This window comes from Ascaphus truei, chromosome 7, assembly GCF_040206685.1.
Source record: "Ascaphus truei isolate aAscTru1 chromosome 7, aAscTru1.hap1, whole genome shotgun sequence".
Classification (NCBI taxonomy): domain Eukaryota; kingdom Metazoa; phylum Chordata; class Amphibia; order Anura; family Ascaphidae; genus Ascaphus; species Ascaphus truei.
In genome coordinates this window covers 41,397,162-41,414,934 of record NC_134489.1, presented here as the reverse complement: position 1 = coordinate 41,414,934, position 17,773 = coordinate 41,397,162, and the positions used below count along the sequence as shown (strand labels likewise).

Here is a 17,773-nt window from a genome sequence, read left to right as displayed (position 1 = left end):
GGCGATTGGGTTCGCCTTTATTGGCTGAACCAGCTCACGTGACGCGACTGCAGCCCGAAATTTCAATTTGGGTTGTGGTGGCAAAATGTCGCAGCGTCAACGCTGTATTTTGCCACCACAAGCCATTTCTAGTGTGATAACTGTCATCCACTAGCCTCAAAGAGTGCCGAAGGTGCGCTAGCCCTAAGGAGGTGACAGACAACGCGTGCAAATTACACACACACCCTTGCTTACCGCCATTTGTGGACCTGCCCTCAAAGAATAAGTCTTTCTCCCTTTGCAGTTACGACATCCAACGGTAGCGAGTCCCACAGGCTGCTGATTGTATCATTTGCCTTATAATCTCCGTGGGTGACCCCTTGCACTAGTATTATATGAATTATAGTTAGGTGACATAGATTATTAGTTAATCCTAATTAGATGACAATATAATAAATGGCATTTTCCCTGCATGAAACGGGTAATGTGTCCCATGTCACATCATGGTGCGTTCCTTAGTGTCCTCACTAAGTATAATATTGGGTGTGCTTCTCCGAACCTGCAGACAAAGGACTTGCTGGCTCCTAAATGGTTAATGTTTGATCTGGGGGGGGGGGGGGCAAGGTGCGTGGGGTGTAAAAATTAACTAGGTCATGCCAGGCCATGGACACACAGGAAGGACAGAGGGAGAGAGAGAGACGGCATTAGAGAGAGCATATATGAGGCAGAGACTACATGTGAGAGAGTGACTGAGTGACAGTGGATAGTGTGGCCGCCTGAGACGACTGATTGAAAGCTGGAGAAAGAGGGGAAGAAAGTTCTGAAAACCTAAAATGTAACAGGGCAAGAGAGTGAGAAGAGACAGTGACGATGTCCTCAGCATCGGGAACAAGGTGACAGCATTGTGTGACAGTGACCGCTCAAGGTCGGAGTGTCAGCACCGGAGGAGAGGAGGTCTGCTTATGAGGTTGTACCAGTGCCTGGATTCAGTTGGTTCTGGTATGATACAGCTGGGGTTTTTTCGTTATGACTTTACACCTCCTGGATCTGATTTCCTGATGCTGAATCTGGAGGTCCTTGGATCTGGTATCCACAGCCGGTCCGGTTCTCTTAGTACCATTGGGGCGGAAAACTTATTTGGTTCTTGTGTTTGTTTTGCATTTTCCAGCAGCAGCCGTAACTGATAAGGTTCCTCCGTATGTTCATTAGATATCAGAGATCATTAATAATTACTTTAGAGTAATAAGGGAAAACAGATAATGTGTGTGTCATACTGAGAGCAGGAGGGAACGTGTCTTTTGAAACGAAGCTCTAGTTAGGACAGGGGTGCTCCACTCCAGTCCTCAACCCCCCCCCCCCCCCAACAGGTCAGGTTTTCAGGATATCCCAGCATCAGCACAGGTGGCTCAATCAGAGGCTCAGTCAAAGACTGGGCTTCTGATTGAACCATCTGTGCTTAAGCAGGGACTGATTGAGCCACCTGTGCTGAAGCAAGGATATCCTGAAAACCTGAACTGTTGGGGGGGCTTGAGGACTGGAGTTGTGCCCCCCTGAGTTAGGGAACAGAAGAAGTCATAGAACAGCCTCAGCAGATACTAAAGACGCAATATATCATGTAAATATAATATATTATACAATCTTCTCGGTGCTTGTTCAACTTTAATAAGCATTTCAACACTCCGGATTCATCCCTGATGGATAGAAACTGGAGAACAAAAGGGGTTCAAACCAATTTATCTCGCAGAGATTTACAGCAGGAAGAGGAATTGACACAATGATCAGATTTATTTTCCCAACATTTTAAATTGTTTATTTCACAGTAATCATATATAAAATCAGAGGGGGGTGGGGGGTTATTCAGAAAACACTTTACGAAGATTACTTGCTGGGGGGTGGGGGGGATTTATATGCTTTGGCAGATGTACTTACTACATGCATAGCTTCTGTTCATACAGGTAGCATCGGTCTGCACCGGGACCGGCCTTCTCTCTATTGTTAATAGATCTAACAGTACATTCGGGCTGGGGAATGTTTTACCCCGTGGCTTCCATCCCTTGGTTGCCATGTCTAACGTATCATGTAGGAATCCTGTTAGTTTCCCATATACATGGCTTTCCACATTTTGTTTCCGATTAAAGCTACTTCTGGGACCGGTTAATATTACCAGTTGGCCGCAATCATGGTTCTAGTGGCGGAAAATATGCAAGTGACTAACTTCCTGTCTGTTTTGGTGAGTTCTGGAATAGGGTTATTTAGTTGGGCTTCTCATGGCTCTGGTATTAATCTGTTTTTTTGCTAATTGTTTGCGTTTTCTTGCTAATTGCATATAGTTGAGTCCATGCAGCATAGAGTGTTTTTCAACCAGGGTTCCCCGAGCACCCTAAAGTGTTCCCTGCAATTTTAAAGTCCTTTTAAAATTGTACCAAATACAGAAGAACTTACAATGCATCTGATCTCAGACGCGCTATTAGAGAGGGTTGGGGTTCCTTACAATGCATCTGATCTCAGACGCGCTATTAGAGAGGGTTGGGGTTCCTTACAATGCATCTGATCTCAGACGCACTATTAGAGAGGGTTGGGGTTCCTTACAATGCATCTGATCTTAGACGCGCTATTAGAGAGGGTTGGGGTTCCTCGCAATGCATCTGATCTCAGACGCGCTATTAGAGAGGGTTGGGGTTCCTCGCAATGCATCTGATCTCAGACACGCTATTAGAGAGGGATGGGGTTCCTTGCAATGCATCTTATCTCAGACGCGCTATTAGAGAGGGTTGGGGTTCCTTACAATGCATCTGATCTCAGACTCGCTATTAAAGAGGGTTGGGGTTCCTTAAAATGCATCTGATCTCAGACGCGCTATTAGAGAGGGTTGGGGTTCCTTACAAATGCATCTGATCTCAGACGCGCTATTAGAGAGGGTTGGGGGTTCCTCAGAATTTCACATAGGGTTCCTTAACAAAAAAAGGTTGGAATCCACTGTCATGGGGCATTAACATCCTTGCATTCCCACCATACATGCAGCATACCTCCTATTTGCCCACAATTTCTATAGCACAGGGGGGAAGATGTTGGAAACATTCTGTTTCATTTTTTCGGCCTGCGATACCACTGGAATAGGAGTTTGTAGCTGTTATCCTTAATCAGTGTGTTTATTGAAACTTTTCTAATTGCCTCCCAGACTTTTTCCCAGTCCTCCCACTCCAGCGTGTCTCCTATTTCCTCGTCCCATTATTTCCTATAGAAACGTTTATCTTGTTCTAACAGTAGTGGGGACTGGTATAGGGTGGAAATCAGCCCCTTTGTGCTAAGATCTGTTTTTGCATATTAATTCAAACCAGGTGTTGGTGGTCCAGGGGATGCTACGCAGGGAGAACGTGTCTCACCTGGAGGTATCTAAACGTCTCTTTCTTTAGAAACTTTATGTCTCTAATTTCCTCAAAGGTCAAAGACGATGATTGGATTTTAAGTGCCAAACCTTGTGGAGTGTAGTAGGTTAAACATGTAAATAAACAATAAATGTGCAAAGTTAGAGCGTTTTGCACGGCTGACAGGCTGAGACTTTGGATGTGGGATGACGGGACACTAAGTAGACACTTGTGAGGTCTGGAAAGCGCTGACCACATTATTACAGGAAGGACTATGCTGCTGGTCCCTGGTCAGTGGTGCTCAACTCCAGTCCTGAAGAGCCCCCAACAGATCAGATTTTCAGGATATCCCAGCTTCAGCGCAGGTGGCTTAATCAGTGTCTCAGTCAAAGACTGAGCCACTGATTGAGCAACCTGTGCTGACGCAGGAACTGATTGTGCCACCTGTGCTGAAGCAGTGATACCCTGAAAATCTGAAGTCTTGGGGGGGGGAGCGGGGGGTTGGGGTCTTGAGGACTGGAGTTCAGCACCACTGGAATATATCACAACCTATGACACTGCTACCTGTCAGCTGATGACGTGGTCAGGTAGCGTGGGCTAATCACTGCAATCACTTTCTGTCTCTGACCTGGATCTTGGGAGTCTGAGGTCTGCAGTGTTGCAGAGATAATTCTGAGTACAGTATTAACTCTGTATGACTCTCGCTATGATTTAACATTCCTGCCCATTATTGGCACTGTCAGCACAAATGATATTCAACCCACTGGCGCTGGCTGCTGTGACCCTCTTATCTCTCCCCTGTGATAGGGAGGCTCTGGGGATATATAAGGAGCCCGTACCCCCTCTCCGTCCTTTCTACGGAGGCTGGCACCCTTCTGGGATGGCACAGGGGCGCGTCAGGCGCTGGGCGCAGAAGTGGCTGAGACTAAGGAATCCTATCGCTCGAGAATGCCTGGCAGAGTTCCTTGGGGTGTTTGTGCTGCTTGTGAGTAACTGAGTAACACGCAGATGTAAGGCAGATATGTGCAAGTGTTATAGGGGGGGTCAGTGCTGGGATAGGAGGGGGAGCTGCAGGATTAAGGTACAGTGGCAGAGCTGTGTGTATAGGGGGTCATTGCTGCAATAGGAGGGGGAACTGTTGAGCATTATTGAAGTGCAGTGACTGCTGTGTACAGTATATAGGGGGTTATTGCTGGAATAGCAGAGGAAGGTGTGGAGCAGGATTGAGGTACAGTGACAGTGCGCTCTGTGTACAGGTAGTCCTCGCTATCCAACGTTTCACTTTACAACGAATGGCATATCCAGCGCTTTACAATGCAACCCTACAGGCCATTTTTCTACACCGGAATGCATTATCCAACGCTCACCGCCACTGATTAACATGGGACTCACATTACAACGGTGTCACTGTCCAGCGCTACTTCCAGAACGGATTCCGCTGGATAACCGAGGACTGCCTGTACAGTGAGTGGCTCATTGCTGGAATAGCAGAGAGTAGCTGTATTATAGGGTGCAGTGTTATAAATACTAGAATACCAGTTGTTCTTTAGCAGACTTTGTATATATAATGTCCTATGAAATGTAATATGAAGTTATGTAGTAAGCATCATCTGCCCTACCTGTTAATGTAATCACTTTTATTTTTCCCCTAAGTAAACTAATAAGCAACCAGGAGCGTTTATTAGTTATAACAACTCCCTACTTTATTATTTTATGGGTAATTAGAGGAGATAATGCTGAAATGATCAGGTGAGCTATAAAAAGGGACACAGCACAGCACTGATAACCCAGCACTCAGCCTAATAAACCTCCCGGGAATATCAACGGCCAATCAGAAACCACCATCCCTGAGCGGCCAATGAACAACCTTGAAAAAGGACACGAAGCCACCATTTTAACCCCTTCACTGCCGTGATAAATTAGACAAGCGAAAGTGTATTGATAAAATCCCAGTATATGTCACCTGTTTCTGGCCAGGGCTCAGGTGGGGGGCAGCACGGGGTGGTGGTCTCACATATACAAGATTGCCGGTTCGGTTTCTGCCTGGGCGGCTTTGTGGGGTTTGTATCAAGACAAAATGGTACAAGTCTGGGTAAGTCTGTCTGTGCTCTGCAGATCCCTTTGCTCCACAGATCCCTTTTCTCCCCAGATCCCTGTGCTCTGCAGATCCCTGTGCATCAGTCACAGACCCCTGTGGTCTGCAGATCCCTGTGCTTCACAGATCCCTGTGCTCTGCAAACCCTGTGCTCTGCAGATCCATGTGCTCTGCAGATCCCTGTGCTCCGCAGATATGTGTTCTCCATAGATTGTTGTGCTCCGCAGGTTGTTGTGCTCTGCACATCCATGTGCTCTGCAAATTCCTGTGATCTGCAGTCTGTGTGCTATGCAGGTCCCTCTGCTCTGCATATCTACATGGTCTGCAGGTCTCTCTGCGGCAGTGTTTGTGCTGTGCAGATTCCTGTGCTCTGTATATCTTCATACCCTACACAGGACCGTGTGGTTTGCATTGTGTGCTCCGCAGGTCCCCATGCTTGGCAGATCCTTGTGCTCTGCGGGTCTCCATGCTCTGCAGATCCTTGTGCTCTGCAGGTCCCTGTGCTTTGCATTGTGTGCTCTGTGGGTCTACATGCTCTGCAGATCCTTGTGCTCTGCAGGTCTCAATGCTCTGCGAATCCGTGTGCTCTGCATGTCTCCATACTATGCAGATCCTTGTGCTCTGCAGGTCTCCATGCTCTGCAGATCCTTGTGCTCTGCAGGTCTCCATGCTCTGCAGATCCTTGTGCTCTGCAGGTCTCCATGCTCTGCAGATCCTTGTGCTCTGCAGCTTTCAATGCTCTGCCAATCCGTGTGCTCTGCATGTCTCCATACTATGCAGGTCCCCATGTTTTGCATTGTGTGCTCTGTGGGTCTCCATGCTCTGCCAATCCGTGTGCTCTGCAGGTCTCAATGCTCTGCCAATCCTTGTGCTCTGCAGGTCTCAATGCTCTGCCAATCCTTGTGCTCTGCAGATCCCCATGCTTTACATTGTGTGCTCTGCAGGTCCCTTTGCTTTGCATTGTGTGCTCTGCATGTCCCTGTGCTTTGCATTGTGTGCTCTGCATGTCCCTGTGCTTTGCATTGTGTGCTCTGTGGGTCTCCATGCTCTGCAGATCCTTGTGCTCTGCAGGTCTCCATGCTCTGCAGATCCTTGAGCTCTGCAGGTCCCTTGCTTTGCATTGTGTGCTCTGCAGGTCTCCATGCTCTGCAGATCCTTGTGCTCTGCAGGTTTCAATGCTCTGCCAATCCGTGTGCTCTGCAGGTCCCTTGCTTTGCATTGTGTGCTCTGCAGGTCCCTGTGCTTTGCATTGTGTGCTCTGTGGGTCTCCATGCTCTGCAGATCCTTGTGCTCTGCAGGTCTCAATGCTCTGCCACTCCGTGTGCTCTGCATGTCTCCATACTATGCAGGTCCCCATGCTTTATGTTGTGTGCTCTGCAGGTCTCCATGCTCTGCAGATCCTTGAGCTCTGCAGATCCCTCGCTTTGCATTGTGTGCTCTGCAGCTGTCTGAGCTCTGTATCCCATGTGCTCTGGAGACCGTGGACATGTCACTGTGCTTTGTTATCTCCATGCTGTGTGTCACCTCCACCTCTCTGTCCTCAGCTGATCACCATCGGAGCCACTGCGCAAGGCGTCACCAGCCTGAACTCCAAGGGTAACTTCTTCTGCATGTACCTGGCAGGGGCACTGGCTGTCACCATGGCGATATACATCTCAGGGGGGGTCTCAGGTAAGATAACAGACTGTCGGAGCAAAGTGGGACCAGACGGGGGGTCTGGGTCAGTCGGCCCGAGTGGAGATGCAGTTCTTTAAATATTATAAATCCATTTATTGAATGAGATTTTATCCTGAGCCTCTGTCCTTTCACATCCTCCATACCAATCTACTGTATTCGCTGTCACATTGTCCCTTCCAAATAATATTTTGGGGGAAATCCCAGAACATTGAAGCAGCCTTGAAGGTATTATTTACAGTTGTGTGAAAAAGAAAGTACACCCTCTTTGAATTTTATGGTTTTACATATCAGGAAATAATAACAATCATTTGTTCCTTAGCAGGTCTTAAAATTAGGTAAATACAACCTCAGATGAACAACAACACGACATATTACACTGTGTCATGATTTAGTTAACAAAAATAAAGCCAAAATGGAGAAGCCATGTGTGAAAAACTAAGTACACCCTTACTGCTTCCATAGGAATTAAGATGCTAAGTAGCAGACAGGTGCTGCTAATCAAATGCCCTAATCAGCAAGTGTGACCACCTCTATAAAAGCCAAAGTTTTAGCAGTTTGCTGGTCGGAGCATTCAGGTGTGTGTTAACACAATGCCAAGGAGGAAAGACATCAGCAATGATCTTAGAGAAGCAATTGTTGCTGCCCATCAATCTGGGAGGGTTATAAGGCCATTTCCAAAAAATTTAAGTCCATCATTCTACAGTGAGAAAGATTATTCAAAAGTGGAAAACATTCAAGACAGTTGCCAATCTTCCCAGGAGTGAACGTCCCAGCAAATTCACCCCAAGGTCAGACCGTGCAATGCTCAGAGAAATTGCAAAAAAAACAAGAATTACATCTCAGACACTACAGGCCTCAGTTAGCATGTTAAATGTTAAAGTCATAACAGTACAATTAGAAAAAGACTGAACAAGTATGGTTTGTTTGGAAGGGTTGCCAGGAGAAACCTCTAAAAAGAACATGGCAACACTGCTTAGGTTTGCAAAGTTGCATCTGAACAAACCACAAGACTTCTGGAACAATGTCCTTTGGACAGACGAAACCAAACTGGAGATGTTTGGCCATAATGCACAGCGCCACGTTTGGCGAAAACCAAACACAGCATATCAGCACAAACACCTCATACCAACTGTCAAACACGGTGGTGGAGGGGTGATGATTTGGGCTTGTTTTGCAGCCACAGGATCTGGGAACCTTGCAGTTATTGTGTCGACCATGAACTCCTCTGTATACCAAAGTATTCTAGAGTCAAATGTGAGGCCATCTGTCCAACAGCTAAAGCTTGGCCGAAATTGGGTCATGCAACAGGACAATGATCCCAAGCACACCAGCAAATCTAAATCAGCATTGCTGAAAAGGAAAAGAATCAAGGTGTTGCAATGGCCCAGTCAAAGTCCAGATCTCAACCTGATTGAAATGCTGTGGCTGGACCTTAAGAGAGCTGGGCATAAACAAGTGCCCACAAACCTCAATGGACTAAAGCAACGTTGTAAAGAAGGGTGGGCCAAAATTCCTCCACAACGATGTGAGACTGATAAAGTCATACAGAAAACGATTACTTCAAGTTATTGCTGCTTAAGTTTGTTCTACAAGCTATTGAATGATAAGGTGTACTTAGTTTTTCCCATGTGGCTTCTCCATTTTGGCTTTATTTTTGTTAAATAAATCATGACAGTGTAATATGTCATGTGTTGTTGTTCATCTGAGGTTGTATTTACCTAATTTTAAGACCTGCTAAGGAACAGATGATTGTTATTATGTCCTGATATGTAAAACCATAGAATTCAAAGAGGGTGTACTTTCTTTTTCACACCACTGTACGTTGCAGGCCTCTCTGTGCCAGAGAATATGTTCCTGTGGCCCCAGGGCTGATGTTCCAGGTGTTAGGTAGCGTTATGTCTGACAGAGGCAATAGGAAGTGTTTGTTTAGATTGGGGGTTATCTTGGGCCACTTATCCTGCCCATCTGGGGGTCTCTTCCAGGAGGACACCTGAACCCAGCATACTCTCTCAGCCTGTGCGTCCTGGGCCGCTTCCCCTGGAGGAAACTTCCCCTATATGTGTTTATCCAGCTGGTGGGATCCTTCACGGGGGCGGCTGCCGCCTTCGCCTTATATTATGGTAAGATGATAATTACCCCCCCCCCCTCCTGTAACAGACCTGTCACTCACCTTTATCTGCTCATCTCTCTCTCTCTGTTTCCTCATTACACTTTTTACCATGACTCACATTCTCTATCTCATGTTATCTCATCTCCATCCTTATCTCCTCCCTCGATCTTTTCTGTCCCCACCTCCGCCTTGTTATATGTCTCTCTCTCCATTTCAGATTAATATAACATTTCACCCGCCTGCGCAGCACCTTCTTCTTCTCATCTCCTTCTCTGCCCGTCTCTCCTCTTCCCCTCACCCGTCAATTTTTGTCCTCTCTCTTTTTATCCTCTCCCTGATGATATCTCTCCCTTGACACCAGGAGTGGCCAACTTCAGTTCTCTTCTGGCCATGCCCCTCTGCCCATGCCGCTCTGTCTGTGCCCATCTATTCGTGCCCCTCTGCCCATGCCTCTGTATCCGTGCCCCTCTGCCCATGCCCCTCTGCCTGTGCCCCTCTGCCTGTGCCTCTGTACCCGTGCCCCTCTGCTCGTGCCCCTCTGCCTGTGCCCCTCTGCCCATGCCTCTGTACCTGTGCCCCTCTGCCCATGCCCCTCTGCCCGTGCCTCTGTACCTGTGCCCCTCTGCCCGTGCCCCTCTTCCTGTACCCCTCTGTGCCCATTCCCCTCTGCCTATACCCCTCTGTGCCCATGCCCTTCTGTTCCTGTGCCCCTCTGTGGCCATGCCCCTCTGCCTATACCCCTCTGTTCTTGTGCCCCTCTGCCTATTCCCCTCTGTTCTTGTGCCCCTCTGTGGCCGTGCCCCTCTGCCTGTGCCACGCTGTGCCCGTGCCCCTCTGCCCATGCCCCTTTGCCCGTGCCTCTCTGTTCCTGTGCCCCTCTGTGGCCGTGCCCCTCTGCCCGTGCCCCTCTGCCTCTCTCTTCTCTCTCTCTCCCTGCAAACTAATAATCCTATTCTTTTGGACTCTTCTATCTGCCTTTCTTTGCTTCAGATGCCATCCAGCATTACAGCAGCGGGAACCTAACGGTCATTGGCCCCAGGGAGACTGCTTCTATCTTTGCTACCTACCCGGCCCCGTACCTGAGTATCCGCAACGGCTTCCTGGATCAGGTGAGATAATAAGAGTGTAAGCTCTTCGGGGCAGGAGTTCCTTCTTATAGTGTAAAAAAAGAAGTTAGCTCTACATTCAAACTGAAATTGTCATAAAGGAATAAAAGGGGTGAGCAAGAAACCCCAAATTCTGCCCCCATCCCTCCTCTCACCACCCTGTCTGTGCTGGCAGGGGGGTAAAAGCGAAATATTAAGTGTCCGGGACGTAAAAATGAGGCTCTCCCCGAAGCCCAGTGCAGTGTGGCGGTTACCATGGCAACCTCAGATGCTAGGGATTAAGAAACTCATCCTTTTTAAATCATTTTTTTAAAGAATAGGACGTGATCAGGGACTAGGTACTAATATTATGAGTTCAATGCAGTTAGCAGGAGCGGCCAACTCCAGTCCTCAAGGGCCACCAACAGGCCAGGTGTTAGGGATATCCCTGCTTCAGCACAGCTGGCTCAATCAGTGGCTCAGTCTTCGATCTGTTGGTGGCCCTTGAGGACTGGAGTTGCCCAGTCGAAGACTGAGTCACTGATTGGGCCACTTGTGCTGAAGCAGGGACTGATTGAGCCACCTGTGCTGAAGCAGGGATATCCTGAAAACCTGACCTGGTGGTGACTCTTGAGGACTGGAGTTGCCCGCCCCTGGTCTATCCTGTCTACTTTTTGTCTTGGACGCGAGTATGAGATGTGACATTCTCTCACACTGACACCGTTTACATCTCTCGGGTGGATGGGAAATCTTCCGGAACAGGGATCCCAAATCTTGCAGGAACGGCGGAGGTCGTGACTCAGGGGGGCCGCAAGTTTTCTCCAGACGAGTGACCGCCTCAATTCTGTGAGTTAGGATTGGCAATGATTGCGGGTTTATTTTTCCCATGATGCAGCTATAGCGCCTATGGCGGCTGTCAGCATACGCGTAATTATCGTTCTGGGGGTGATGGTTAATGTTATCTATAGGTTTTGCCAGGACTAATATTACCGGATTTAGTGGCATCTCAATTTCTGTAATAGTCTTAATGAATTCTACAACCTTTCTCCAGAACATTGCTATATTATTTAGATAGAGCCCACAGTGTACTCGGGGCTTTACCAAAGACAAACTACAGTACAGGGAATTAAGTGCAACAAACAAGATCAGACAATAGGAAAGGAAATCCCTGCCCCGGAGAGCTTACAATCTAAGTGGTATGTTGGAAGACTTAGGCACGTTCTATAGTGCCGGGCGCGTGCTGCGCGCGGAATTTTAGTTGGCTGACGTTAGTCAGCCTTTCTATACAAGGGCCGCGCGTGCGCACGGCGGGGAGAGGGGAGCCGACAGACAGCGGCGAAGATGAGGAAAATCATCTTTTCGCACCACTGCCTGCGCTCAAATGTATGTATGTGTGTGTATGCGTGTGTGTGTGTGTGTGTGTGTGTGTGTGTGTGTGTGTGTGTGTGTGTGTGTCAATGATTGCAGAACTAAAAAAAAAAAATATTTATTAAACTTTTTTTTCTTTAAAAAAATCTTATTTAGGACTTACTTTCACTCACACAACCCATGCACACACACATACACACACATACACACATATATACATTACCTGCAGCTCCCGGCTCTATAGACAGGAAAAGCATGCGGCACATGCATGCGCGTTCGCATAGTAACGCGCGGCCGCCTGCTGTATATAACAGCCCTAACAGAGACAGCAGGAGACGGAATAAGTGCAGTAGATGGCAGCATCTGGCAGGGCCGCTTTATACATTAGGCCGACTAGGCGCAGTGCCTGGGGCCTACGAACCTTTTAGGGCCTACAATATTTCACTTGAAAAAATACCTAAACAAAAAAAATCACAAAATAAGAGAAAACAGCAAATTTTAATTTAAAATGCCTTCGAAGTATCGATACCTTTAAATATCGAAACAAAAGTATCGATGCCAAATATCGCTAGAATCGAAAGAAACAAGCAAACGATGAAATTAGCACAAAAATGAGTAAAAATATCGGACACACAGGCCTCTGGAAATAAAAGATGCCTAGGGCCTACGAAGGTCTTAAAACGGCCCTGGCACCTGGCCTTGATGGTGGGTAAATGCAGTAGATGGCAGCGCCTGGCCTTGATGGTGGGTAATTGCAGTAGATGGCAGTGCTTGGCCACGATGGTTGGTAGGGGTGACTGTGGGTGTGGGACAGTAGCCAGGAGTCCGGCTATTGGGATGCTTCATGTAAGAGGTGAGTTCTAACGTTTGACTTAAAGGTGGGGAGAGAAGGTGCCTGTGGTATACTGCGTGTGAGGGAGTCCCACAGGTAAGGGGCAGTGAGGGGGAAAGGATTAATGCGAGAGAGAGCAGTAGAGGTGAAAGGGGTGGAGAGGAGACAGTTGTGGGTAGAGCGCACGAGGCAAGCAGGGACATAACGAGAGGGAGGAGCAAATGAGAGGAGAGCCTTAAAGGTAAGGAGGAGAACTTTGTGGGTGATCTGAAATGTGATGGGAGTTGAGGAGAGGGATTTAAGGAGGAAATGAGCAGAGATTGTTTACGGAGAAAGTTAAATTATTCAAGCTGCAGAATTTTGGATATATTGCAAAGGAGAAAGTTGTAATGGAGGCCTGTTAGCAGTATGTTACAGTAATCCAGGCGGGGGAAGATAAGGGCATGCATTCACGTTTTATCAGTAGATTCACAGAGGAAAGGGCAGATCGTGGCAATTTTATGGAGGAATAAGTGACACATTTTAGCCATGCTATGAATGTTGCTCTGTTGCTCGACTGCTAACCTTCTGACACAGACCCTCATTCTCTCCCGTCTTGATTTCTGTAACCTCCTGCTGTCCGGCCTTCCTGCCTCTCACCTGTCTCCCCTACAATCTATCCTAAACGCTGCTGCCAGAATAACTCTACTCTTTCCTAGATCTGTCTCGGCGTCTCCCCTGCTGAAATCACCCTCCTGGCTTCCGATCAAATCCCGCATCTCACACTCAATTCTCCTCCTCCTCATTTTTTTTTTTTTTTTTTTTAACTTATTTTTTATTGGTTTTTGTATACATACATAAGAAAACATATCAACGACTGTCTTGTGTAGACAAAAAAAAAACTATCTGGGACGTACGACATAAAACAAATCACTTGATGGGGAGACAACAAGACAACACAGCAACAAAACCAGGACTACAAAGGAGAGAGGGGAGGGAAGGAATGGTGGGGGGGGGGGGGGGGGGTCAGGCGAAGAGTGTCGATCCGATCATTCTCGAGCCGCGTCCACCAGCTGATAGCCACTTCTGCGCTACGACGCACCTGTATCCACTTGAGCGGTATTGCTCCCGTATTACCGGTACTACAAGGGGGAGCCCACCGACAAGTCAGCCCGTCTCGTCTTGTCCCAGGCCGCCCATCAAAGGAGAACTCACTTGCATCAATCACAGCCAAATGGTGGCATCATTCACCCCTTGGATATCTGTCTGGGCCAGCCATGGCAGCCAGACTTTTTGGAATTTATCGCCAGAGTCATTAACCAAACTCGTTAACTTTTCCATCTGGCATATGAGCCAAATTCTGTTTCTGATCTTTGCTATTGATGGAATTGCGTTCTGATTCCATAATGCTGCGGTCTCGCACCTCATAGCTGTTGCAAAGTGTGCAATTAATTTGTTCCCCGAGCGTGATACATCCTTTGTGGGTTTGCTTAACAAGAACAGCCACGGGTCAAGCTGAATTTGGAGGCCCAAAAAAATCCTCTGTAGCCAATCTCTGATTTGGATCCAAACAGGTACTATTTTCGGGCAAGATGGGAAATCTTCCGGAACAGGGGTCCCAAATCTTCCCCGCACTGCCTGGGGCAGAGCGGGGAAGAGCCCGATACAAATTTAGCCAGTCTAACTGGGGTGAGATACCATCGTAACGTAACCTTATATGAGTTCTCCTTCAATGTCGTGCAGATGGAACTACTGGCTGCGGCCTTGAATATCGCTGTCCAGTCCTCGTCTTCTAGTGTGCCCTGAAATCTGACTCCCATTGAGCCATAAATCTGGATTTATTTGTGTCGTCTTTGTCAGCACCGACCACGTCTCTGTACAGAGTAGAAATCAGTCCCCGCGTGTCTGTGCCTCTCACGCAGAGCCTTTCAAAATTTGTTAACGGCGGTCTCACCGGGTGTGTGTTATAAAATGCATCTCACACTCAATTCTCCTCCTCACTTTTAAAGCTTTACACTCTTCTGCTCCTCCTTACATCTCCCCCTAATATCTCACTATACCCCCCTCTGCTCCTCCTTACATCTCCCCCTAATATCTCACTATACCCCCCTCTGCCCCTCCTTACATCTCACCCTAATTTCTCGCTATGCACCATCCCGACTCTTGCGTTCTGCTCAAGGATGTCTTCTTTCTACCCCCTTTTGTATCTAAAGCCCTCTACCACCTTAAACCCTTCTCACTGACTGCCCCACACCTCTGGAATGCCCTTCCCCTCAACACCCGACTAGCACCCTCTCTATCCACCTTTAAGACCCACCTCAAAACACACCTGCTTAAGGAAGCATATGAGTAGCTCCGTGGCTGATACTATACATGTCATACACTGACTTTGGCCCCCTGCAGACGCACTTACCAGAACGCCATTCCTACTGTCTCTGTACATTCTTCCTACCTACCAATTAGAGTGTAAGCTCAGGGACTCCATTTCCTAAATGTCACTTTTATATCTGAAGCACTTATTCCCATGATGTGTTATTTGTATGATTTGTTATTTATATGATTGTCACGTGTATTACTGCTGGGAAGCGCTATGTACATTAATGGCGCTATATAAATAAAGATATACATACATACATACATACATACGAATGGAGAAGAAAAGGGAGGAGTAAATTGTCACTCCTAGGCAGCGTGATTTTTGGGTACAGGATAGATGGTACAGGTAGTACAATTTGTCCACAACCCCTGCGACATAAGTCTGGGAGGCCTGGAAACAGTGAAGTGTTGAATATTTGCATAGTAACTTGCTGTAACCATTTTGCTGCCATTGAGGCCAGTTTAACTCACTGCAGCGCCCCCTACTGGCTGGTACAGGAGAATTACAGACGTGCGGACTGAGTTTGAGATCATTCCGACTGTCAGCGTCCATAATTTGGAGGCTCTTGACCAAAAAAGGACATTTTTAATGGAAAACTGGTGACACTTCTCAGTGAGGCTCCGTTGAAGTCTATGATATCAAGGATGTTAAATATCAGTGAGACGGACAGGAAAACAAGTCTGTTCTGCCCGCAGGTGATGGGCACCGCCATGCTGATGGTTGGCATTCTTGCCATTGGAGACTCCAGGAATAAGCCCGCCCCACAAGGGTTTGAACCTGTTCTGGTGGGCATGTTGGTTTTCTCTATCGGGCTCTCGATGGGTTCCAACTGCGGATACCCCATTAACCCCACAAGGGATTTTGGACCGCGGCTGTTCACCTACGTGGCGGGATGGGGTGCGGACGTCTTCAGGTAAGTGATGTAATAAGAGGAAACCGATGTCGGTGGTGTTGCTGATACGTACTTATCAGATGAGGGTCCTCTAATTTGGGATTCATTCAATTAACTCATCTGAGATCAGAGATCCAGTCATTGAGGGCCACTTTTAGCAATAGCCCTATTAAACCTTCTGCTGCCTGAGGGCCCAGACAAACTCTCCTCCTGATCCCCGACCCTCCGAGGAGGAGGAGGAACTTTGATGAATGGAACATGCTTAAGAGCAGGTTAGCTGGTTTGATATTAATCTGGATATGTAATGTCTGATTGAGCCAATCACAGGGCACCTGATTTTTTACAATGAGAAGAACCCCAAGCAGGGCAGAATGAAGCGTACCTATGAAATAACCAGACAGATGTTCTACCACTCAACCTTATAATCATTTACAGGAAGGATAGAACTGTGGTACCTATGAAATAACCTTAATTTTAAGAATGTATTTCTGGAAAATTTAAAGGATATATAGTCATGATATTAATATATAGTAAGAATATTTCTCTCCAGTTTATTCTGTACATAGAATTTGCAGGCGCATTGAGTCTCTGCCGCAAAGAGCTTACAGTCTAATTGTTGTGTGCCTGGGGAAGATGACGCCCAGGATGACAGGGAGCTGGGGCCGAGTCTCGAGTTGGGAGGAATGACAATCCGACTCTACCTCTCTCCGGCAGAGCTGGTAACAGCTGGTGGTGGGTACCTGTGGTGGCACCGTGTGTTGGGGCTGTTCTGGGATCCGTTCTGTACCAGCTTTTTGTGGAATTCCATCACCCGGAGTCTCCAAGTGAAGATGCGAGGAGCCCAGCACAGGACACGCATCCGGAGAACAAGAAGGAGATCCAAGTGTTCACCATAAAGACTGACAACTCTCTCTCTCACCGCCTGTGAGGTCTGGAGACCAACAGGGACGATGTTTTCACTTCAGCAGGGGAGTCTCGGCTATTGGCAAGGGGCAGTTATCACGAGCATGGACAGACTAGCTCTAGTAAACCTCCTGCACTCGATTCTACTCATGGTACTCCCAAACCTCGTGCTATGATTGCTGCTTCCTCTTCAGTGTTTATACTGACTCACTAATGTAATGAATTTTCTCCCACTAAATGTCTAGATCGCAAGCTCTTCTGGACAGGAATTTCTTTCTAGCGCTTTGTGCATTGTCTTTGCATCTCATGTAACTATCTGTACAAATATAAACACAACGGGTGAAATAGGATTCACCCAAACAGAACCCTATTTACTGCACTCAGTCCAAAGGAGTAGGTAACGATAGTGTAATACTTATATATTATACTCGCAATTGGATACACAGAACCTAAAGTAGCCGCTCCCAGCCCTGCGCGGGGACGGATAGCACTAAAAGCCAAATTGGCAAAAAAATAAAATGTTATTAATGATACAGACAACGGCGAATGAACACATAAATGACAAATATTAAAATCAGATTGGGAATGTTACCCTCTTGTGGTGCTAATGTATTGTTAATCACCATATGCCGATCTATGCGCAATAATAATGGTGTACATATAGCACCTAGAATCAAGCATCCAAATTACCACTCTATTAATATAGCTGGTCAGCAAAGGGGAGCATATACCAGTGTCTCTCAGTGTACAGCACTATCTGGCAGAGGTCTAAAGCCGGTTGGGAGCGACTACTATAGGTTCTGTGTATCCAATTGCGAGTATAATATAAGTATTACACTATCGTTACCTACTCCTTTGGACTGAGTGCAGTGAATAGGGTTCTGTTTGGGTGAATCCTATTTCATCCGTTGTGTTTATATATGTTCCTTTGGCTCTCCCTATATGCACCGTCCACACTATATACTAATTATTAATATCTACTAAGGCGAGCGGTGGTAGATCTTTTTTGTTGTATATATAACTATCTGTACAAGTAATACTTGAGGAGGGGCCCCTCGTCTGTTATATATGAGGAGGGGCCCCTCACCTGTTATATATGAGGAGGGACCCC

At 47.1% G+C, this 17,773-nt stretch overlaps 1 protein-coding gene and 1 long non-coding RNA gene across 2 annotated transcripts; both read left to right on the top strand.

Moving 5' to 3' along the window:
- Nucleotides 1-668: 668 nt before the first annotated feature.
- LOC142498524 (uncharacterized) lies at nucleotides 669-3,368 on the top strand. The gene is made up of 3 exons (XR_012802454.1): nucleotides 669-978; nucleotides 2,118-2,209; nucleotides 3,318-3,368. It is a non-coding gene; the product is annotated as an uncharacterized LOC142498524 (long non-coding RNA).
- Nucleotides 3,369-4,185: 817 nt separating this feature from the next.
- On the top strand, nucleotides 4,186-16,914 carry AQP10 (aquaporin 10). The gene is made up of 6 exons (XM_075607952.1): nucleotides 4,186-4,329; nucleotides 6,984-7,110; nucleotides 9,099-9,236; nucleotides 10,217-10,335; nucleotides 15,563-15,780; nucleotides 16,474-16,914. The coding sequence occupies exons 1-6, from the start codon at nucleotides 4,225-4,227 to the stop codon at nucleotides 16,685-16,687; spliced, it is 921 nt and encodes a 306-aa protein (XP_075464067.1). The 5' UTR covers nucleotides 4,186-4,224; the 3' UTR covers nucleotides 16,688-16,914.
- Nucleotides 16,915-17,773: the final 859 nt, after the last annotated feature.

Bases quoted from the DNA above. Each gene is read 5' to 3' on its own strand.
- AQP10 (XM_075607952.1), top strand. From the start codon at position 4,225: ATGGCACAGGGGCGCGTCAGGCGCTGGGCGCAGAAGTGGCTGAGACTA. The intron at 4,330-6,983 runs GTGAGTAACTGA...CTCTGTCCTCAG, and splicing joins TTGGGGTGTTTGTGCTGCTT to CTGATCACCATCGGAGCCAC. The intron at 15,781-16,473 runs GTAAGTGATGTA...TCTCTCCGGCAG, and splicing joins TGGGGTGCGGACGTCTTCAG to AGCTGGTAACAGCTGGTGGT.